Source organism: Lampetra fluviatilis, chromosome 11, assembly GCF_964198595.1.
Source record: "Lampetra fluviatilis chromosome 11, kcLamFluv1.1, whole genome shotgun sequence".
Lineage (NCBI taxonomy): Eukaryota > Metazoa > Chordata > Hyperoartia > Petromyzontiformes > Petromyzontidae > Lampetra > Lampetra fluviatilis.
In genome coordinates this window covers 10,136,863-10,160,411 of record NC_136285.1, presented here as the reverse complement: position 1 = coordinate 10,160,411, position 23,549 = coordinate 10,136,863, and the positions used below count along the sequence as shown (strand labels likewise).

The window sequence follows — 23,549 nt, the reverse complement described above, 5'->3', positions numbered from 1 at the left end:
TTGCGCTTAAACATGTCTCTGCCACATTTGCTGATGGTAGGGATTTACACTTCTGTACCAAATACCAAACTACGCTTATTGCCTCCCCACCCATCACTAACCCACACCGAATCAACACGGTGAGGTATGATGAAGCAATCCCCCGCCGCCCCCCCCCCCCCCCATGATCGACACGGCATCGGGAGGCCTTCATCCAGAAGTGTATTGACAAAGCAAGGCTGTGAACTATACGAACTGTAGCTTTGCTTGCTCATCGTGGCGAAGTAAATCAGATGAGAGACGTTGTTAATGAAGTAGCTGTCTGCCACGCGTGCCTCTTCTTGACATTTACCAACTTGCCCGGCAGGTCTCATGCACCCAATGCCCCCACTAAGTCACCCAGTGCTGCAAAACTGCCGAGGCACAAGCGTCAAAGGAAGGCTTTGACAAGCCATTGTCGAACTGCTGGCAATGGTCACCATATATTGACAATCTCTTTTGCACGTGTGTGGTTTTTTTAATCATGTGGGAAAAGTAATTTTAATTTTCACTTTACTGAGCAGAGCTCATATGAGCAGGTAAACTATATTTAGAGTAAATGATCATGATTTTTACATGCTGTTTATTTCACTTCACCAAAAATGTGAACGGAAAGTGTAACGTGTGGTTTTATAAGTGTAAATGAAATTGCACGTGTCCGACCGATGAGCGGTGCTCACGTTTAGCCAGCTCTAAGACAGGGGCTCGATTTCTTACTTTACTTTCGGGAACGTTGCTAGGCTGGCTTGAAGTACCTCCGAATAGCATGGTCGGCTACATACGGTGTGAAATTATTGGTGTTAGGCAATACCACTAGAATACGCTTATCCATAACAATCCTATATTATCTTCTTGGTTCTTTCGGTAAAGTCACGTAGAAGGGAAGTAATAAAATAATAAAAATAAAACATAATAAAATAAAATAATTCTCACGACGTTTCGGCCACAAGGCAAGCAGCCGTCCTCATGTGAAGAACATGTCTGTCGATAAGACAGAGTCTGAATGACACGTCCTAGGCTTGGAGCGTCTATTTAAGCTGGGAGGGAGGAGGAAGAGCGCCTTGACCAAATAATTTGCATATGAAGAGGAATTTAGCATATTTATCCTATAATATTGTACCCTACATTCATATAATCGCATAAATAGGTTTATTAACAGGTTTTGTATAATGAGGACAAAATAAGGCAAGATGGATGTGGCATACTAAACTAATTCCCAAATAATTGTAAAATGTATCACTGGTTGTGGGACATCTGACAGCTAAAGGTATATGAAAGGTCTTTATTTAATAAATTCTATGTTTTATACTCAACAGAAGTGCAGGAGGAAATGTACAATACACGTGTAATATTAATACATATTACGCGTGAGCAATTAAAACATTTTTTTGTTTAAGTTCAGGCTGAATTTTAAACACATTTGTCACCTAAAATAATTATTGGACGTATTCAACGATACGTTTGTGCTATATTAGCAATTATACGAATTTAAACTAAGTTAAATATTGATTTGGCTCATGCGCATGCACGTACATGAATACAAGCATTGGTGCATTTGAGTCTCCAATTAAAACTTAACTTTGTGTGTCTGGCTCCATGTCTGCCTTGCCCCGAAAAAGCTTAGACACCAAGAACACATCTGCAAGGAATATAGCAGCATCCACCCATTTGCTCAACCAGGTCAGAAATCGAAACATTGTCCATGCTAATATAGTTCAAGAAGTTAATTCAAGGCTATTGACACTATAGTATCTGCGCTGAGAAACCCTATATTAGCGGGTCTTCTGACAAAAATCATTATTTTTACTTGTTATTAACAGGTTTCCGCGTGTAATCAGGCGACGCAATGGTTCGGATTGACGAATTGGTGGATTTCTAAGGGATGGAGGCATCGTATTCACATCAACGTGGCCTTGCTAGCAGCGTATAATGTGAATGAAAAGGCACAAGCAAGAAATACTGTGGCTGTCAGTCAGCAGGGCTAAAAAAACCGAGGTCTGCGATCTTGCCTGCTGGTAATTCATGGCGCCTGTCCAGATTAAGACAGATCATCGGTCTTTTGGCAAGGCTTCATTAACTGCCTGCCCTGCATATGGAGGTGAAGGGCCTCCATATTCCACACGGCGTTGTGGTAATTAAAACGTAACCTCAAATGTCGTGTATTTACTGAAACCGCTTATTCTCTAAGCCGCTGTTTATAGATCCTTCCCAGCCTGCGTAGGCCACCTTTGGTCCTGCCCAGCTTCGAAACCATCTATTCCACAGACGCCAAGGCAGGGAATGCACCCGAGAGCATGTACCACCGTGGAGATAGAGTCAATGAAACAGGATCGAGTACGGGTGCGAGGAGGATTGTCACATTACAGGATTATGAGAGATGGCGACTGTTTGGCGGCGGCCTTCAATGCTGCAGTGACTTGCTCGGGGTTGATGCTAATTTCATTGTCGCATCACGTGACCTTTGTCACCTCATCACGTGAGGTCTTTCAACCTGGACCCCTTCACCAACATCATACTTTCTTCATCACCCCACCCACTCAGTGACGCATCATATTCACAGATTTAACAAGTATTGCGTTCCTGTTTTCCAAGGTAGTTTACGATAACGTGCAAGAAAATGTTGTCTCAGCACCATTACTCTGTGCTTTTATTTGTTGAATTCTCTTCCTACATTTAAATTATTTAATTGGTTTCAATATACAGTAGATGCGATTGTGAAGCAATGTATTGCTTATGTAACTGGGAGCATCAATATTTTTTACAGATATATTTACATGTAAATTTTACACATGGATAAATAAATAAATTAACGCTGCAGATCAGCTGAACATAATTCTGGCTCACTTTTTTAAAGCCTCGATTGTTGTTTAGAATGTTTTTTTGAAGAATGCATTGATGTTCTCTTTATGAATGACATCACATAAAATTCATAATAAATCGGCTATTGAAAAATGGTAAGATTATAATAGAAACCGTATTGATTTTTTTGTAAATTGTAGATTTCGTTCTAAAAAAATACCTTTAGTATGCCATATGCTTCAGGAAAATTATATATTTTGCTATTATTGGCTTTGTTTTTTTTATCTCCCAAGGCTTTATTAATATTAGAATGAAGCTGCAAGATTGGCTCCCTTATTAAAGCTTAACAGTGACTATACAGCCTCTGTAGGGCTCTAGATATGCTCCTGTATACATGGCCACTGACATGCCTGCAGTGAGAAAATGACACATATTAGGTGCATAATGCGACAAATCTGCCACTTCAAAATGGTTCGATTAAACTTAGAAGACAATGCTCACGAGACCTATAAATTAGCCGCTAAAATTCACTCAACTTAATTTTACAGCTCAATTTAATTTCCACTGGAGGATAAAATGGCCATCGCAACATTGCGTCAGTCACCGGGGGCTGTTTGATCTCCGTCACTATGCTGGTGCTGCTCCGTGTGAGTTGGTGAAGTGGCAGGGGAGGGAGAGGAACGACCGGTTCAGATGTGACGTGCCACTAACGTTAGCCGTGGCTGAGAATCAAACATTTTGCAGGCGTCACAGCAAACCATCTCTCTCCCATGATAATAATAATTTTTTTTACGACAAATCAAAAAAAAAATTGGAAGGATGTGTGATCATATATGGCACTGTAATTGAAAGTAACATGTTTTAAAAATGCAATGAAACTTTTTGCAAATAATTGTAAAACTCTAGAGTAAATACATAATATATATTCTGGTATAATTCAAGTAGCATTGTTGTATGTTTTAGCTGTGGAAAGTGACATTGCGGTGACATATTATGCTTTTTCAACATGCTGACGTTTATTATTGATCTTATTTATTCCTCTGCAATAGCAGGCCAAACCTTGTTGCAACTTATTATTATTATTGTTTTAAATTAAAACATCCACAAATAAATCGGTGGTATTTCAAGCAGCGTTCATTTGGTAAAGAAAATAAGTGACAACATTTTTTGTCAACAGTAAAAAAAAAATAGTCAAAAGTGAGTATGATTGGTAGAAAATCATGATCCATGACAATAACTACAAATACCCACGAGAAACCCAAGCATAACAATGATGAGATAAAAAATAATGAGTCTGATTGAAGATGCAGATGAAAGTAATTTCGCGGTGTTTTTAGAGACTGCAGTGCACTGATGAATACCAAACTTTGTGATTGACTAGATCGGTGTAAATAAACACGATTTACTGGGTTCACTGATTGGCTGACGTGGTGATATTGGGGTAGACAAAATTGCACGCCTCCTCACTCCGACCAACATTTCACGACGAAGAGTGGATTACGATTTATGGCTGCTACACGCGTGTAAGAGACGACTATGTGACATCCACAGACTATGACTGGACTCAAATCCCCCAAATTGTCTATACGAAGACTGTGACCAGAATATACAATGCTGACTAAATTATGAACTGGTTTCTAGCCACGTTCATACCGTGTGCCGAGAATCCTTTCATTTTGTCCCCTTGATAATGAAAAGGAAACATACAAATGTGCCTACAGAAGAAAGGCTCAAACCTGTACACATTGCACAAAGAAGCAACGAGAGACACCTGCTGAGACTCACACTGAGAGACAGAAAAAGAAACACGTGGACGAGGGAACAAATGGAAATTAGAAGCATCGTATCGACCGGCAAGGAAGTGAGTGAGCTCTGACCATGAGAACGGTCACCATGAATATGGAGACCGGGCTCCAAGGCAGAAGAGGTGAGATGGGTGAAGGTGTTGGAGCACCGTGAGGGGTTGGCGATGGTGTGGGGAGGGCCTTCATCTGACGGTGGATATAATATAATAATTTACATTTCGTAAGGGGCATTTCATCCAAGGATCCCAATGCGCCGCCGTGTATGGAAAGCAGGAAATAAGACAGAGCCAGCAGCGTAAACGACCACAACTATTGGGATTTTTTTTAAAAGAGGTGAGTTTTCAGGGCAGCTTTAAAGAGCTCTAAAGATTTTGATTGTCTAATTGTCAGAGGCAATGGTCCTGGAGCTGCACAGAAAAAGCTCGATGTATGATCTATATCAGCAGCCAAGATCATGGCTGCTGCTGCTGTTGATGGTGAATGGAAGGAAACTCATCTTCTTGGTTCTTTCGGTAAAGTCACGTAGAATGGAAGTAATAAAATAATAAAAATAAAACATAATAAAATAATAAATATGTTTTATTTTTATTATTTTATTACTTCCCTTCTACGTGACTTTACCGAAAGAACCAAGAAGATGAATCCCTGCAGTCACGAAAGCTTTAAATCGAAATGGAAGGAAACTGTAGTAAAAAATATAACTTCTGGCTGAATTTAATTGATTGGCCGTGTCGGGTGGTGGAGGGTTATGACACATTTATAATAACGCGATATAACCCCAATAAAAACCTTCATTATGAATAATACTGGTCGCGAAAACCTACGTGTTAAACTGAATTTAACTTTCGATTTAAAGCTATCGTGACTGCAGGGATTCATCTTCTTGGTTCTTTCGGTAAAGTCACGTAGAAGGGAAATAATAAAATAATAAAAATAAAACATAACAATTATCACGACAGACCTGTTCTTCACCTGAGGACGGCTGCTTGCGTTGTGGCCGAAACGTCGTGAGAATTATTTTATTATGTTTTATTTTTATTATTTTATTATTTCCCTTCTACGTGACTTTACTGAATTTAGCTGCCATGAAAAACACCGATTATAATGACACACTAGTTATCATCAGCTCGCATCACTTGACTATCCCCTTATAACCCTTTATACTTTTGCTACACTGCATTCGGCCCTCATCAAACACTAACCCAGGGCTTTAACACCCATCCCGGATCACGGCCTCAAAACTCCAAGAAGCGCCGTTGCATCTGCGAGGGAGATTTACAAATGGAAGACCGAATGCTGTAGTTTACCTTAACACTCAACATATTCAACACAACAAACACAGTATTCATATATTATTGAGCGCAGGCTGCACGATCCTTGTCCTCGTAGTCCTTGCCTGCAATCCAGTAACTTGCAGGCTGACTCACAGATCATGCATAAATGAGTCGTGAATCACCGGTTCTATCAAGGGCCGTGATGTCCATAAAACATCTGCCTGCTAACTAACATGATTCCTTTGAAGGCAGCAGCATAGCAAGAATGTTTAATAATAATTAATTACATCTGTAATGCAGCTGCATCCTAATGCGCTGTCTATGGAAAGCAGGAAATGAACAGAATCAGGGTAAAAGGCTAGAACTAGGCAGTAAAGGCCAATTTAAAGCGGTTAGTATTCAAGACAGACTTAAAAGGCATTACTGACTCTGATCATTCTTATTACCTTAGGAAATGCATTCCCTAGTCTGGGAGCTGCACTGGCAAAAGCCGTTCACCCCGGGAAATTAGCCTTCACCTCAGATTCCTTAGAGGAAGGCGATCCAAAGGTTTCGGGGAGCTCGTTGGAGCGTAAACAGAGATCGTCCCTGCAGATATTGGTGGGGCTAACTCATTGAAAGCCGTGTAGATCAGCCGCAGGATTAGATACAGGATATCTGTGCTGAGTTTCAGAGTGCTCTGGGCACACTGGCTTCATCACCCAAGCCTATAAACAAACGTCTTTAATTTTAAATAGAAATCACAATAATAACACGTGACCTATTTTTTTTGACAAAAGATGTAAACAAGCACTTGTTAGAAACTCGTAAAAAAAGACCAATTCAATGGCTCTTATACCCTGTAGAAATCTCTCGAGTATTTAAGTAACGGTCAGAATTCTTTATTGGAATAGCCACAGCGCTAATGTCACGGATGACTACGCGTGGATGAAAACCATGGGCGCTGGCACGGTCCAGCGGTGGCGCGTTCGCCGCTTTTTGCAGAGGGATCACAATTCGAATTCGGGAGGCCGCCCTGGTAAATACCGCGAGAGTATTAATCACAAAGAAATGCTACGCATCGTCTGCTTCAAAGTGGACGTTAACGATCCCGTGATGTCATTCGCAAGAGAAGGCCGCTTATGTGCCGGCCTCATGGTCCAAATATTGACGAATAAATAAATAAATGACCCGCGGATTACTCAGTTGAAAAACGTACAGAGCAATCATTGCCTGCTACTGCCAAAACTTTGTATGACCCTCCTGAAAGACAGACTCAATGAGACTTCCCGGGGTAAAGAAATGTAGTCACAATGGTGTGTAATAAAATAAACAGGACCCTGCGGGGTGGGCTGGTAGGAATAATACTTAGTACCGGTACAGGGATATCGACCGGGCTGGGTGGGGAGGGGCTGGGTGGGGAGGGGCTGGGTGGGGAGGGGCTGGTCACCCCGTGGTGTCCTTATAAAACTCAACGTTTAACCTACTCATGCCGGCTTGTGCCCGCCCTCACAGTCGGGCATATTTGCGGAATACACCACGCCGCCGTTGACCCTGGCCATTGACCGAGCAACCCAACGTTCCTACCAGCTCCCTCCGCAGGAATGTGTTCTATGTGCCACTCAGTCCGTATTTAGACGCCTATTCTGTTGTTCCACTCGGTCGACTGAACGGGTTTAAGGCAGTGACTGGAGAAAATGTGTTGCCCGTAGTGTGCAAAAAACTCATCTTGCTGTGATTTGCTTACTAATGTAAAAGCGGGGGTGCTGCATCATTGTTTTTAATTATAATATCACTCAAATATTGGTGGGGGGAGAGGGCGGGGGGGGGCAGGGCTGGGTGGCGCGTCTTACTTCTCGGTGGTTTTGTTTGAGTGCAGATAATAAATCGCAACAAAATTGAAGCAGAGAAGTGCACCGCCTCCTACACCAGTTGACAGCCCCCCCCCAACACCACCCTCAACACCACCCTCCCACCAGCCCTCACCACCTCCCCACCAGCCCCCACCACCACCCAACCCCACCACCACCACCCCACCACCCCCCACCACCACCTTCTGCACTAGGCCTCGCGAAGCCTCCCGCACTAGGCCTCGCGAAGCCTGCCGCACTAGGCCTCGCGAAGCCTGCTGCACTAGGCCTCGCGAAGCCTTCTCTGCAGTAGACTTAGCGAAGCCTTCTGCACTAGGCCTCGCGAAGCCTTCTCTGCAGTAGGCCTCGCGAAGCCTTCCCTGCAGTAGGCCTCGCGAAGCCTTCTCTGCAGTAGGCCTCGCGAAGCCTTCTCTGCAGTAGGCCTCGCGATGCCTTCTCTGCAGTAGGCCTCGCGAAGCCTGCCGCACTAGGCCTCGCGAAGCCTTCTCTGCAGTAGGCCTCGCGAAGCCTTCTCTGCAGTAGGCCTCGCGAAGCCTTCTCTGCAGTAGGCCTCGCGATGCCTTTTCCGCAGTAGGCCTCGCAAAGCCTGCCGCACTAGGCCTCGCGAAGCCTGCCGCACTAGGCCTCGCGCCGTGCTTTTCGTGCACAAATAAGGCGATTAAATGTATCCCGTCTCTGTGTTAATAAATGTATCTGTGTTAAAAAAAACGTGCTGCGTTTCAGTAAAGTAAATTTGAAGCGAATTTTTAAGTTTCGCCGTGAGGCGCCGAAAGCGACGGCCATCTTGTTTAGTTCACAGATCGCAGGGGGAGCGGGCGGCTATCTTGTCGGACAGGGTCATGCCAAGTGTTTGCAGTAGGGGGCGATGTTGATACACGGACGGACGGACGGACGGACGGACACATTAATCTATTGGTGGTCTGGTCCACTTCGTTCCTACCAGTATAATGAAAATAATCAATGGATCCAAGCTGCGGAAGTCATGCTGGTGAGAAACTCGTGGCAGAATCTGCGTGCTCTGTTGGATTGACATTTCACATCGCGCGGGAAATTCTTTGCTATCTGGATGAACTTTCTGATCACGCCCATGGAATGACATGCATGGATGTTAGCGACAAGAGCAGTGTTGAAAAAGCCAAGGAGATTATCGTGTGCTCCTGTGTTTTTTCGTCACAGCACAAGAGTTTCTGATTGTCAGAAACATTGTCCGAGAAAGAAATGTACCATACTTTGCAATGGCTTTATTATGCCACATAATGTACGCATATGCTGGCACACTGCTAAGTGTTAACAGGAACGTTTATTTAAATGAACGGTGATATATTTACATGCAGTTTCTTTGTTGCTTTCTCCTTGAACGTGATTGTTCGAATTTAGCCTTGTTGTCCCTGACACATTTGACTTGCATCCCACTGGGATATTTGCACAGTGTTGGTGTACGGTGATTTTTCTGCAATATTTTGCTGTCTTTTCTTGGATTTTCTGTTTGCACATAGTCACTTTAAGATGTTTTATTGTTCATGTTTTTGTTTTTGTTTGTTGCGGTTGCACCCGATTCAAGAGCCGAATGGCTCACAGGGCTATACCTAATAAATGAACTTTGAACTTTGAACATTTAGTTTAATTCATTATTGCAATATTGCTTTCACTCCGGCAAACTAGGTTAATCCTGGTCTCTTGAGTTCTCACCTGGAAAAGTAAATTAAACTAAACTAACTTCACATATGGAGTGCTTATAAAAATAAACATTGACGCAAGATGCCCTGCTTTTTTCACTAACACTAAAGTTCCATGCAACTCGTAGATTAATTCCACCAAATCATTTGCACCACCACCACCACCACCACGAACAAACAACAACAACAATATTTCATAGTAAAAAAAAAACATGCAGATAAATAACAAACTTACCAGGCAGCTCTGCTGCTGAAACAGCTGGTAGGACGTTTTCCCATCCTCGCCCGTGGGACTCAGAGGCTTGGGATCTGACATTGAGCGCTGCATGGGCTTGGTCATGCGCAGGCTCTGTAGGTGCTGCGGTGGCGGAGTCACGGAGCCGGACGCTTTGGCCGAGCGATCGTAGGGGGACACCGGGGAGTCCAGCATCTTCCCCGATGTGAGCGGCGAGATGGGCGAGTGCAGCACCTGCGGAGATTTGGGCGGCGAGCGCGACATCGGAGTGGCCGTTCCCGTCTGCAGGTGGGACGAGTAGCCCAAGGGCTTCAGGCCGCCCGTCGGCTGGGGGTCCGCTTCGTGCTGTCGCTGGTCACACTCCGTGTCCGTCTGGCAGGCGAGGCTCTCCCCGTGGAATGTTTCTTCGGTGGCCGAAATGTCGGACATGGTCGGGTAGCCCGAGGCCGAACGGGACCTCTGCGATGGGGTGATGACCGTGTCGTCGATCTCGGTCTGAACGGAGCAATTGGAGGTCATCTGAATGCCGATGCTGGCCATGTGCTTGGTTTTCTTTTTGAAATGTTCAGCCTCGACGCCTCCTTCGTATTTCGGAAGCCTCGGGCGCCTCCTCCGTGACGAGTAATCCCAGTCGTCCATGTCCTCGTCGTCTGTCTGGACGCTGGTGTCCACGCTCCTGGAGGTTCTCTTTCGGCGGGCGCCGTACCACTGGCTCCCTTCATCCTCTTCGTCGGTCTGCATGCCGCTGTCCACGATCCTCTGAGGCCTGTACCTCCCATCTTGCGATTGCTTTTCGTACTGAGCGGGCAGGCGAGGCATGGACTGCTCTTTGCGGAGGATGTCTCCTTTTCTGAGGCCCATGTCTTTGAGGGACATGTCGGAGACCGAGCTCACCATGGTGCGGTGCATGTCGAGGGTAGACATACCTTCCTGTCCAAACCTAAAGGTGCCCTGCTGATTCTTAGCTTCTGGGCCGAGCAGCCGAATTGGCTCCTGCGAAACAAACTGTTGGCCGAGTCCCTCCTGCCAGAACTGCCCATCGGCAGCAGAGGAAACTTCCGTGACGGCGATTTCGTACGGGTAGCTGTACCCCTGACCCTGCTGATGCTGCTGTTCCTCAAGCTGTTGCTGCAGCCGCTGCTGCAGCTGGTGTATCTGCTGCGCGAGCTGCTCCTGCTGCATGATGAAGTGCGCCTGCCTCTCGTCGTGCTGCTGCTGCTGGTACAGCTGCTGCCGCATGCTCTGCAGCTCCTCGAGCTCCAGCTGCATGAGGCGCCGCTCCTCCTCGCTCCGCCTCTGCATCTCCAAGCGCTCGCGCTCGAGCTCCTCCAGCTGCTTCAGCGTGTCCATCTCCAGCATGTGGCCGTGCTGCAGCTTCAGTCTGTCCTGCTGCTGCTGCTTCGCTCGCTCCTCGTCCCCTTGCCACATCGCCTGGCCGCCCAGTGTCCCGTCCGTCAGCAGAGACTGCCGCTCGGCCGCGATTGAAGTCAGGACGGAGGAGGATGAACCCGGGGGCATGGAGACGGCGCTGGCGCCTTCCGCGATCATCTGCTGGATTGGCAGCAGGGTCGACCCGCCAGTAAACACCGCAGTCACTCCCGATGTGTAAACGTCTCCCTGAAGTTGGTCGCGTATAGAGCTCGGCTGGGTGGTAATAGGTAAAGTGGCCGGGATGGGAGTTTGCACTGTGGAATAAATTACTCCGTCCGTTGACCTCCACATGCTTGAATATTGAGTCCACAGTTGCTGAGTGGTGGAGGACAAGGCGCTGGCAGTCACTTCTTGACTCCCTGCTGTCACGTACGAGAAGAGGCTGCTCTGCTCCATCACCCCGCCTGGCAAAAGATGTAACGGCAATTACGTTATAAGAATAGGTGTTGCCCTTTCTGGCAACAAAACAGGTGTTAAGATGTTAAACACCAAATAGAAACCTTTCGCAGGGAAACATGCCTGCATTAACCGCACGTACTTGTGGTGAACATGCAAACAAGAAAGACGCTCTGGTAATATATGGCATTGTCTTTGAAACTGATTGGTCCACACAAGAGACAGCTTTCTTTAGAGCCCAGTCTCAACCAGTGTTAGACCAGAGAACTCCAATAGGCGAACGGCACAAAGACAATGCCACTATCAGGGTGTAGTGTTGTACAGACGGACTCTTCAACGTCTTTTGTAGCACACACTTTTATTAACACGATCCCTATGCACTGAGGGATATACGGTCCCCTCACCCGTTACACTCAGAACATACAAGCCCCTGTACCCTACAGGCTACTCAATATCCCGCTCTTCCAGTGTCCTCTGACTGGACCTAGGGAGATGTCTCCCGACCACTGGTTACACTGAACCCTAGCCCTGATAAGGGCTGGAGGGCTTGGTCCAGGGTCCTAAGCTTCTTCCGCTGTCTTGGGTCTTCGTGTGGTTCAACTCCCCGAGAGCTCTGAGCACTCTGGCTTTATACTTGCTCGTGGCCGGGTTGTCCAATCCCCGGCCACCTTGTGGAACCCTGTGATTGGTCGTTCCCAATATGCTTTTCGATCCCAATTCACCCTATCTGACCCTGACCGTTTGGTCGCGCGGGAAAACCTTGTTTACGGTCAGCTCTCACAGCTTGTGAGACCCTGACCGTTAGTTTGAGCGGGAAAACCTTGTTAACGATTTGCTCTTCGAGTTTGTGAATATCGAGTGGGTAACTCTACTACAAGGGCATTTATAGCTCGGGGTGAGCAGCTACAATCTGGGATAATTTTTAGTTTGTTGTCCTCCCCCGCCCCCCGACCTCCGATTAGCGCAGTTGGCTATGTACAGTGCGAAAGAAGTTCAATGTACAGTAGAACCCCTCTTAACGACCACCCCATGTTAACGACTCGTCGCTTAACGATGGGCCTCCATAGAGCCCAATGTGTAGTGTATGGTAGTGTATAGTGTAGTGTATAGTAGTGTATAGTGTAGTGTATAGTAGTGTATAGTGTAGTGTATAGTAGTGTAGTGCCTCCATAGAGCCCAATGTGTTCGCTTACCGACCATTCCCCTGTTAACGATGGGCTTACGACGAGTTTGTGACCACCAATTTCGGCCAATTGGCGAGCTCCAAAGTGATCTGACCAGGCCTCGGCCAATCGGCGACGTCCATTCATGAGCGTTGGGGCATTTTTTTACATTCAGTGTCTGCTACGCTTTGAAGTGGAAACATCCACTTCGCTTAACGACCAAATCACTTGACTGGTTTCGTGGAACCAATTACCGTCGTTAAGAGGGGTTCTACTGTATATATACGTTAACAGTGGCACTAATCGCCACCAATGCATCTGTGCTCATTCAAATTGACCGGCTATGGTCTATCCACTGCTGCATGAAGGCCTTCCTCATGTCATCACCATCCCACATGGTCCCGTGATGCTACAATCCATCTCGCGAATGCCTTTGCACGCGAGCGGATCTCATAGCTCCATCTCCCCAGTGGTTTGTCCTCTCCCCCTTTGTCTCCCGTTCATGATGGCTAGCTTGTGAAGTCGCGGGTGTTATTTCACATCAACACTTTGGTCAGCTGTGATAGAATAAATAAAAACCACAGTTGTGAGGCATCTGAATGGACTAAATTCCATTAAATTATCAGAGTACCCTACCCACGAACGAGTGTGTTTCTAATCCATGGTAAAATTTCTTGCAACTCACTTTCTCTGATGGCTGCGAACGAATATTCAGAGGTTGATGATTTAAGTGCCTGAGGATGTTCACCGAAAGCACACAGAATGGTCTCCGGTTGTGATGAAGTCAAGGGATCACACTTAATGCAGTGTTCTCACCGCGGTGAGGCTTCACACATCCTGTCAAAAGTGACAGCAAAGCTACTGATCTTTTCAAGGGCACGTTTAATAAGTCCGATGAGGGGTTTAACAGAGGAGTCAGTGATCTCTTTGGTTTTTATTCCATTTAGCTGAGAGATTTCCATGCCACCTGCTTTCTCTCCTTTCTCTGCTTGCCTCGCTTGGTACCTCCCATCCCTCGTGTGTATGTATGCACTCTATATCGCGACCATAACCTTTGTTATAAATGTACATTGTTGTTATTGTTGTCATTCATTGCCAACATTAATTGGTCATGAAAATAGCCGATTTCGAAGTCGATTTAATGTATTGTACGTCTACGCGCGTAAAAAAGTGTAAACTTTCACCAGTTTGTTTGCGCGTGCGTCGTAAATTGCAGCATAATTATACCGTGTTGGGTACAGAGCTAAATTCTATGGGTTCATTCAAGTGTGAACAAAGTTGCATTTTATACAATATTCAATTGTGCCTGATACATATTGCTCAACATGAGTTTCAAAGCGGGGTTTTGCTTATCAACATCCCCAATGCGTAAACCTTCAACAAGCGGTCAAATTCACTTAGGACACTTGGATAAAAATATGTACATTGATTGATTATTACTTTTTTTAAGAAAACATATCTCACGTAAAATCCCCGCAATACAATTGATACTCACTTGTCATCTCTCGCGTGGAAAGGGCTGCGGCGATATCTGCCGGCACGTGCTGATCGATCGCGGCCTCGCTCCGGTACGACAGCGGGCCCCCCGCTGTGTCCGTCAAGCCGGCGTCGGATGTGGACGCTCGCACGTGCCCGTACTCGGCGAACGCTCGCGACCTCACGTCGACGTAATCGTCGTCCCCGTAGCCGACGACTCCGGCGTCGACCAGGCTCCGCCCCGCGACGGCCACGTCAGGAGACGTCTTCGGCGGAGACGGAGCACACATGCCCACGAAGGGGATGTTGTACACGACATCGCAGCACACGGCTCGGCGGCTCCCCTGCGTCAGATCGACGGGCCTCGACTCGTCCGCCAAAACCGACGTGGGGCTCGACTCCGTGTCGCCCAGGGACACGATGATGCCGAACGACGACTTGGGCTTGCTAAGGTCGACCGCGGCCTCGCAGGTCGACGGCTCTGGTGGGAGCGTCTTGGGCGCATCCTCCGTCGTCTTCGTCGCGATTTTCACCGGCTGCTGCGAGATCGTCAAGTTAACCGGGCCCTCGGACATGGGCTCCTCGTGGGCCGCCGCGTAAGCAGCGTCCCCCATGGGCGTAAAGTGGTGGAGAGCCAATGCTGGGTGAGCCAGGTCAAGCGGCTCATCTGTGAGGTCTTTCGCAGGCTCCTTTTGCCTTGCCTTCGATTCCGACTGCTCCAAAGGGGCGGCAGTTGCATCCGTTGTCGCAAGGTTCATAATTTCGGGCTGTATGACCGTCTGTAACTTTTGGACAATTTGTCCACTCTGCTCCGACTGCATTCTGCTCTGCAATGCTGCTACTGTAAAATCTAGGCCATGGTCGGTCATTACGATAGCGGGGGGAGACATTTCTTTTTTCATGGTCAGATCCATCACGTTGCTGCTGCTGCTGCTAACGACAGCTATTTCTCCTGATGTGACAATAGCAGCGCTTTCACTCACAGGAGTGGGTAACCGTGTCTCTAAAGTTACATAAGGTCCTTTGAGTCCACCACAGGGGCCAGAGAGAGGTGCAAAATCAACGTTCTGGGCTATGGTGACGGTCGTGGTGGTGGCTGTTTGTGCGAAGCAAATCAACGGCTCTGCAGGTGCCACGGGCTCCAGCTCCTCTTGCATGGCCGAGTCCATGCTCAGTGACTTTGGCATGAGCTCCGGGGGTGTCGCTTGTGTCAGTTTCACATCAGGAACGCTCGGCGACCTCGACATTTTGCTCGACGTCGTTGACGTCAGCAGCGCTGGAGACGTGTACACTTCTTTGCCCGTCGGGCTGTCGTCCGAGGGCAGAGTAATGACCACATATGACTCCTGAGCCAGAGAATACCTCTTTGGCGACCTGGGAGATACAGGGGAGGTAACCGGCGATGATGACCGGCTGCCAGGTCCGGATGTCACCACAACTTGATGGGTTTCCAACTGATGTTCGTAGCTTTTGCTCAGCTTTGCAGTGTGCGGTGAGGGTGTAGGTTTCGGCGCCACGGGAGGTGGCAGAGGTTTGGATGTGACGAGACTCACTGGGAAGTGCGTTGGCTTTGGTGCAACTTGAGGGCGTGTCGAGGCTGTAGTTGTCGTTACAGTTTGTGTGACCGTGGTGTCAGAGGTGATTAGCGGTGCTGACGAAGCGGCGGTGAAAGTCGTCGATACGGAAACCGTGGTGGTCACCACACTTGGTGCAGCGGGTTCAACTGGAGGAACTTTGGTCAGTTCTTTCTTCAAAAGCATAATAGGTTTGCGTGGCGGTGGTGGTGGTGGTGGTGGCGGAGGTGGCGGCGGCGGTGGTGGTGGTGGTGATGGAGGTGGCATCTGAAAGTCTGGTTCCTGTGTGGTGCCTCTAAAGTAGGAGAACACCTTCGAGGTGAAATACGTCATTCCTGTGGTCGTGTCGTGTTTATCGTCAGGTGCGTTCGTAACCGGTGGCAGGGCAGGCTCCTGCTGGGATGCACTGGGCTCTGCTGAAGCTGTCACTATGGTAGGTGAAAGCACGACTGGTTCGGAAACAACAGCAGCAGCTTCACTCGGAGGAACTTCAGAAACGAAGGCGTCTTCTGAATGTGCTGCTTGTACATCGGTATACAATGGGAGAGCAGCATCATCAGCAAGCTTCACCAATACCGCATCATTCTCAGCACTGGCTGCTGTTGTTCCAAGCACGGGTTCCGCAGTGGGAGTCTCATATATTTGCGAATCGGTGGGTACATTTGTTTTTGTGTCTACATACGAGATGGATAAATCAATTTCGGGCAGTTCTATTATTTTTTCTCCGGCACTAATTGCTATCTCCTCCTGATGGCATGGCTCAGCGATTTCTGAATATTCGTCGTTCATAGGGACGTCAGGAATTTCGTCTATTATTTCCGGAATGAAGTCATCTCGTGACGAAGCGAAGACAAAGTCAACCATCGAAGCGTCATCTGCGGGTGCTGCCGAAACCGACGTGCCGTTTGCGTCCACCGAAGCAAGAACGGCGCCTGCCAAAAACGAATCCATCCCAAAGGATCCACTTCCAAATTCAACAGGTTCCACGAAGGGAGACGAGGAGTCTTCAGTCACGTTTCCTTCGGCAGCCGCTGTTATCACTACGCCGTCGGTGATGGCCACCGTTTCAGGAGGTTGAACCAACTCATCGTCCACAAACTCGCCATCACTTGGCAGATCCGAATCATCTTCCGGTGTGAAATGCTGCGTTATCGTCACATCCGGCACCGAGAACAGGGGTGACGGCAACATGGGACTGAAGTCGTACGAAGCCAACGGGTCGGAGTCGCCGGTTGCCAGCGAGCTGAAATCGGCCGCAATGTCTGTGAAGGCGCTCTCCGTGGATGTCTCCACAGCAGTTGCAGCAAACACGGATATGTCGTCGCTGCTGATGTCGTCGCTGCTGATCTCGGGATACGTGATGCCCACGGAGGCGTCCGAGAGATGCTGGGTGGGGCTCGTGCCCGGAGTCAGGATCACGTTATGCTTTCGGAGGAGCTCCTCGTAGGCTGCGTCTGCGTCCAGAAGCTGTTCCGAGCCAGAGAAGGACATGTCCGTGGACGGAGGTGGCAGAGGTTCGGCAAAAGCGTAAATGTCGTCCGGAGTGTACATCGGTTGCTCTGTGTCCAACCTGCCCACCGGTTCCATGTACATGACATCCTCGTACGCGGACGCAGCGGCTGACTCGTCTGTCGTAAATGTTAGAAGTTCGGTTTGCGACTCTAGTATGGTTGCATATGGCAAGTCATCAAACACAGTGGCCTCGTGCCTGTAGAAACTATATTGTTCATCGTCAAAATCTTGACTCTCTTTTGAAGCAGGTTCTGACGCGTGGCTCCCGTGCATTTGGGCATTTCTCATCATTTCCTCATACACCTCATCCGCTGTCTTTAGCTCTTCATGTTCAGCCACTGAAATGTCGTCATCTAAAATGTCTTTGTCTTCTTCCTGGGATTGCGCCAGTCTGGAATATGAAGGAAATGTGAACCCGTCGCCGGTCGGCAGATCATATTCCCGCTGAAGCTCCATTATTTTCGCCGCCTGGACCTCAAAGCTTTCCGGATCCGACTCGAGGCTCGGGGAATACTCGGAGCAAGAAGACCGATGCATCTCCTCCATTTCGGCTGCCTGTCGGAGCTCCTCTGTGGGGGACGCGTCTTCGATGGGAGACAGGTTACTGGGCGATGTCTTTGAGTGCCTCCTCTGGGCGCGCAGCTCCTCCTTATCGCGCTTCGACTTCCTGCCTGAACTCTTCCTCTGCTGCAGCTCCAGCTCGCGCAGCTTCTCCTGCTCTCTCAGTTGATCCTCCTCCTCCCTCAGCTCCTCCTCCTCCGAAGAGTCCTCGATCGTCGGCAGCAGCGGCCCGCTCGACCTGTGCCGAGTCTTGCGGTGTTGCTTCGGGTCGTCGAGCGCCCGCCTCCGGCTCGGACTGCTGTCGCTGTCGTCTTCCAGGGACGAGACAGAGCTCGGAGAGGTGCCCGGCGTGAAGTTGGTGGCCGCCTGCGCGCTGGACGAGCCCTCCCCTCGCGACCTGTCCTCGGGCGAGTCCGTGAGGCTCTCCATCTCGAGCTCAGGCTCGTCGTAAAACACGCTGTTCTCGTACCCCTGCTCCCCCTGCTCCTCGGCGACGTACTTATGAGGAAGTGAACTTTTCAGGTCGATTGTCTTAAAGCGCCGCAGACCGCCTGTCACTATGGAGACATCTTCCTCGTTATCCTGACTCTTTGACTCTCTAAATTTGCTTTCGGGGCTGTCGTCAAACATTTCGTCATCCTCGTGCCATGAATGTCGCCGCGACGCCTCCTCCTCCTCAAGTTCCTCGTAATGAATTTCTTCATAGCTCGAACTTTCTTTTCTAAGCAACTGCTTCTGCTTGGCTTTGTCTTTTGTCTGTGCTTTGTCCTGCTCCTGCTGCTGTTCCTGCTGCTGTTCCTGCTGCTGCTGCTGTTGCTGCTGCTCCTCCGGTTGCTGCTGCTCCTGCGGTTGCTGCTGCTCCTGCTGCTGCCGTTGCTGGTGGTGGTCTTCCTTGGTCTTGGCCTTTTTCAGCCGCCTCTTGAACATGTCCTCCTCCTCGTCGTCGTCGTCGTCGCCGTCGGAGCCCGACGCCTCTTCATCCGCGCTCATCCCGATGATCTGCTGTCGGATGAATTCCTCGTCGTCCAGCGAGCAGGGGCTGTCGCTGCGATCCCTCTGCCCCTCCTCGCTGCTGGGCGACCCCAGGCTGATGAGCTGCTTCCGGTGCCGAAGGGGCGATGGCGTGCTGCCACCGCTGTCCTCCATGGAGTCCCGTCGCCGGTGCTTGGCCGACGCCTCGTCCAGGGACTCGACGCCACCTCCACGCCGCGCGTCGGGAACGACCTTCGCTGCGCCCTCTTCATTGATCGCATCTTCGTCCTCCTCCTGGATGTCCTCCAGATCCTCCTCATCCGAGCTGTAGGCCTCTGGCGTGACGGTAAGCATCTTTGGCCGCTGCTTCTTCTCTCGATCCTTTTCTTCGAATAATCCGTAAGGATCTTTCTTTCCCGCCTGCTCCTCACCCTCCAAGTCGATCGGTTTGGCCTCCAAAAGCGACCGGACCGTGCTTTCCAATTTCTCCAGTTCCGACGGGCTGGCGGGACTTTCCTGTGCAGAGATAGGCTTCTCTTCCTTCTTGTCATCACGATCTGCAGCCACTTCTCCATCTTTTAAGGGAATGACAAGGAAAGCCTTTTCCTCCACAGTCTCGGGTTCGTCTTTAAGTATTGCTTTCTGCAAGACAAAAAAAGAAATCATTTAGAAAGAAATTGGTTATAATAATATTCGTAATAGCTATTATATGCTGCCATAAGCATTTATATGATGAATGGCAGTGTTGGTACCAACAGCAAGTTGCGTTTCATATTCTGCCAGCTGCATGAATGGAAATCAATAGCAAAACACGTAAAAAAATACTATAACTAGATGCTATTTCGTTTTTGATAAATCAAAAAGTTGTATATTCTCTTTTGTAAATTTCTGATATCTCCCACAGCAGATTTATGACCTAAAATATGCAATGTTTAGTATGTTATGACAGGCACCGTGGATTATTTGCAGCCATCTTGAACTTTGTTATACATGGACAATATCTTCTGAAATGTTGGACTTGTCGGAGACACGTTACTCAAGATTAATTTAATAAACCTTTGTTTATATGATGTAGGATTAAAGTGTGATACAGATATCAATGGGACGCTGCCATGGTGTAATTGGTCACCAGAGTGGACTTAAGAGTCGAGAGGTTTCCGGTTTGATTCTTTCGCGGCAGTCGAAAGGATTGTGCAAGATTTTCAAGTCTGCCCACCTGTGCCCACCCAGACGTATAAATGGGTACGCGATGGTCAACCAACAGGTTGCACGTGGTGGGGTAAAGTGTGGCTACTCATTCCGCTTACAAGACATCTGGCCAATAGTGGAGGAGTAGGCCAAAACGCTTCAGAGGGAGTGCTCTCATGAGCTGTCTCAGGTGAAAGACCTTCCACCAGCAGTGACGTGAGCAAGCACAGAGCTGGACATTTACATTTTATAATTATGAGTAAATATTGTAACTGATAAAAAAATAAAAAGAAACATTTCGGAAAACCAATCTGAAGCTAAAATATCTCTACGAAAACACTGGAATATTCTTACGTAGGAGTCTGCACTAAAAGGCTATGTGCGAGTGAAACGTTTAAGCATGATGGGTTTGCCCTCATGACAAGTCACCGCATTGAAAATTGGGTCAGACACGTAAAAGACATGAGCGAGTGGAATCCCTCAAATAAAAATTACTCGTTTCTGATAAAAACATAATGAGGGTCGAAAGACCCGGTTATATGATTCATGGTAACTACAAGCCCTTTTTAAAAATGGGATATTTTATGGAAAGGCCCGAAACGCTTATGGGAATACTGTAATAACATATTTCTTTCTTCGAAAAAGTAATAACTTATTTGCCTTATATGAAGTTTAATGATGGCAATGTTAACAAAAGTGATGCATGCATCTGGCCAGTGTCAAAAATGCACGGAGCCTCTAAACGCTGAAATTTTAAATACAAATGCGCTGCGGTCAAATACTGTATATCATACATATTCATGGAATGGAATCAAATATCACCTCTGGTTAAATGTTTCCCACTTTACGCACGATCGGTTTTGTTAAAGGTAATTTGTACACTGCATATTTCCATTCTTTGGGCTGTAAATATTTGTACGTTTTTATCATTAAATATCTCCAGACGTGTCATATTATATATATTTGATTACATTTACATTCTGACATGATTGTACACCACGTAAGTACCATGTCGAATTTGAATTCTTCAAAATCTGTGCTATATTTGAGTACAAAACATTGATTAAACAGAAAGCATTTGTGGTCATTTCAATTACCTTTAATTGTATTCTCTCCACATATGATTATAATTAATTTTACATTCGGCGATTTTATCAAGACATCCCTACTATGCTCTCCATTTGTAATACAAAAGCTATTGAATAATATTACAATTGAAAGCTGTGTCGCAACAATTTACCACATTACTTATCTAACCTTCTTAAGAACACCAACTGTGTTATTGATGAATAGTGTTGAGTTGTTTAACCTTTGTAAATGCTGTTTGAAAAACGTTTACAATTATAAACAAAAATTAACCAATTATTAATATTATAATCATTAGACAAAGACATGAAGATAATGTATTGGTGCGCCAAGGCACAACTCAGAAGAGACTTTACCACATATAACAAATGCCTCTTCAAATCGGCGTGACCTGTGTAGAAGAGAACATCCACTACAGGGTCTCTCTAGAGTTCGCTCTTAATGGAGGCCCCTTATGCCAGCAGTGGCACAAGCAAGCAATTGCAGGGCTGCACCTTTATCTTATATCCATGACTAAATATGATGAGAGTTTTTGTTGTTGGTTAACTTGCGCATGCATAAAATAAATGTTGCACATTCCAATTAGTGAAACCTCAAAGATTCGTTTAACATGAAGGGTTTCGTGACCAATATTATCCTTATGAGTTTAATTTTTTAGTTAGATCGCGTAAATATAAATGTGTCGTTAAACCCGCCACCACCTATCACAGCCAATAGTTTTACTCTGCAACACACCGGTGTGCTGAACTAATAACTGCTTGGCATGTTTTGTTGACGTGACAAACCTTATTTTCTACCTATGTGACTTTACCGAAAGAACCAAAGAGTACGGAGTCCTGCAGTCACGAAAGCTTCAAATCAAAATCTTACCTCAACAATTCACTAGCTCACCTCTATCAGTGGTTCTCTCAGCTCCGTGCCCTCTGGCGCCTGCTGAAGGTGCAGATAGTCGGACGGTTCGGCTCTCTTGGACACCGTCTCCGGCCAGGGCACGTCAGGCTCCAGCCCCTGGCTGGGAGCCTCTTTGCGGTCGGCATGAGCCTCCTCAGCAAGCACTGGCTCACGGCCGGCCTCAGGCCCTGGGTGTCCCATCGGTTGTCTTTCCACCGCTTTTGCTTCGGTGGACGGCTGGTCTTTCAACGTGGGTCCTTCATCAGAAGCGTGATGCTCTCTCTCAAACATTTCATCTTTGAGCGAAGGTTGATGCTTCAACTGCGCCGGCTTGACCTCCGCCGCTGCCCGCGGTGGGCTCTCCGTATCGCCGAGACGCCCTTTCTCTTCACCGTCCTTCGCTGAGCTTACACGGTCCTGCGGAGGCGAAGGTTGCACCTCATCTGTGCGTCCCGAGGAGCTCGTCATGAGCAGCGGCTTCTCAGTTGGCTGAGGTTTTGGCAGGACCTGCTCTGCCCGGAGCTTGGCCGATGGCTTCTGTGCTACCGGAGGGGCTCCCTTCTGCTGGGGAAGCTCCTGGCTGGTCTTGGTGGATGGAGGAGGCCGTTTGGCTGGAACGTCTGGTGTCTCAAGGTCCACCAACTGCCCTGACAGGGCCCTCTGAGTCTGGCAGGTAAGGCACAGCCATTCCTTCTTCTGCAAAAGAACAACGAGAGGGATTACAACTAAATATCACTGACTGCAGCATTCATATATTGTAATCGGAATCACATTAATTTGACTTTGATGAACAAATAGTGATCTAGTTCACCCCTATAGCAGAAAAAAAACCTGTTATTTAATTTTATACAATATAATACACTTTCTCAGATTGATGTAGCCCTCAGAGGCATAGGACACATCCATGCGGATGTAGCAAGAGCTGAAATAGCTACTATTCTTAAGAATGCTAAGAAACCCACTAGTAACATCAGCAAAAACGAACGCTCTGAACTCGCGAATTTAAAAAAGAGAGATGATATAGTCATCCTCTCGGCAGACAAGGGCAATGCCACGGTCATCATGGATAAAGATTCATACAACAACAAAATCCTGGACCTGCTTAATGATGGGAGTTACTCCAAAATTAAAAACGATCCCACTAAAAGCCTAACGACAAAAACCAACAGTATCATCACGAGTTCGACTTCCCTAATCGAACCAAGCAAACGTCCCTCTCTAAAACCATCGGCGGCAAGACCTCCCAGACTCTATGGTCTTCCCAAAATCCATAAAGAAGGCACCCCGCTACGACCCATCGTGTCGACGATAAACTCTCCGACGTACAAACTAGCTCGTTTTCTATCAGATACTCTGCTCCCCTTCACAGGCAAGACCTCTTCGGCAGTACTCAACTCAACCCAATTAGTCTCTATGGTTAAGGACATGGTACTATCTCCTGATGACATCCTCGTCAGCTTTGATGTAGTATCTTTGTTTACCAAAGTCCCAGTACCGGACACCCTAACAATAATTGAGGACTTAGTCCAACATGGATTGAATTCTGATGTACCTGCGCTGGTTAGGCATTGCCTCACCAACACCTATTTTACCTGGAATGGCACCTTCTACAAACAGAATGAGGGTACCCCTATGGGCTCCC

The 23,549-nt window shown here is 47.5% G+C and overlaps 1 protein-coding gene across 7 annotated transcripts in view; it reads right to left on the bottom strand.

Moving 5' to 3' along the window:
• PCLO (piccolo presynaptic cytomatrix protein) overlaps positions 1-23,549 on the bottom strand; it is a 192,046-nt gene that overhangs the window by 92,144 nt on the left and 76,353 nt on the right. For 6 of the 7 annotated variants that reach the window (XM_078860930.1, XM_078860933.1, XM_078860932.1 and 3 more), the window contains exons 4-6: positions 21,908-22,603; positions 14,143-19,384; positions 9,658-11,492 (exon numbers count right to left, since the gene is read on the bottom strand). In XM_078860930.1, the coding sequence (XP_078717056.1) occupies positions 9,658-11,492; positions 14,143-19,384; positions 21,908-22,603 (7,773 nt within the window). The remainder of the gene's footprint in view (positions 1-9,657; positions 11,493-14,142; positions 19,385-21,907; positions 22,604-23,549) is intronic. The other variant, XM_078860934.1, reaches the window with a different exon arrangement.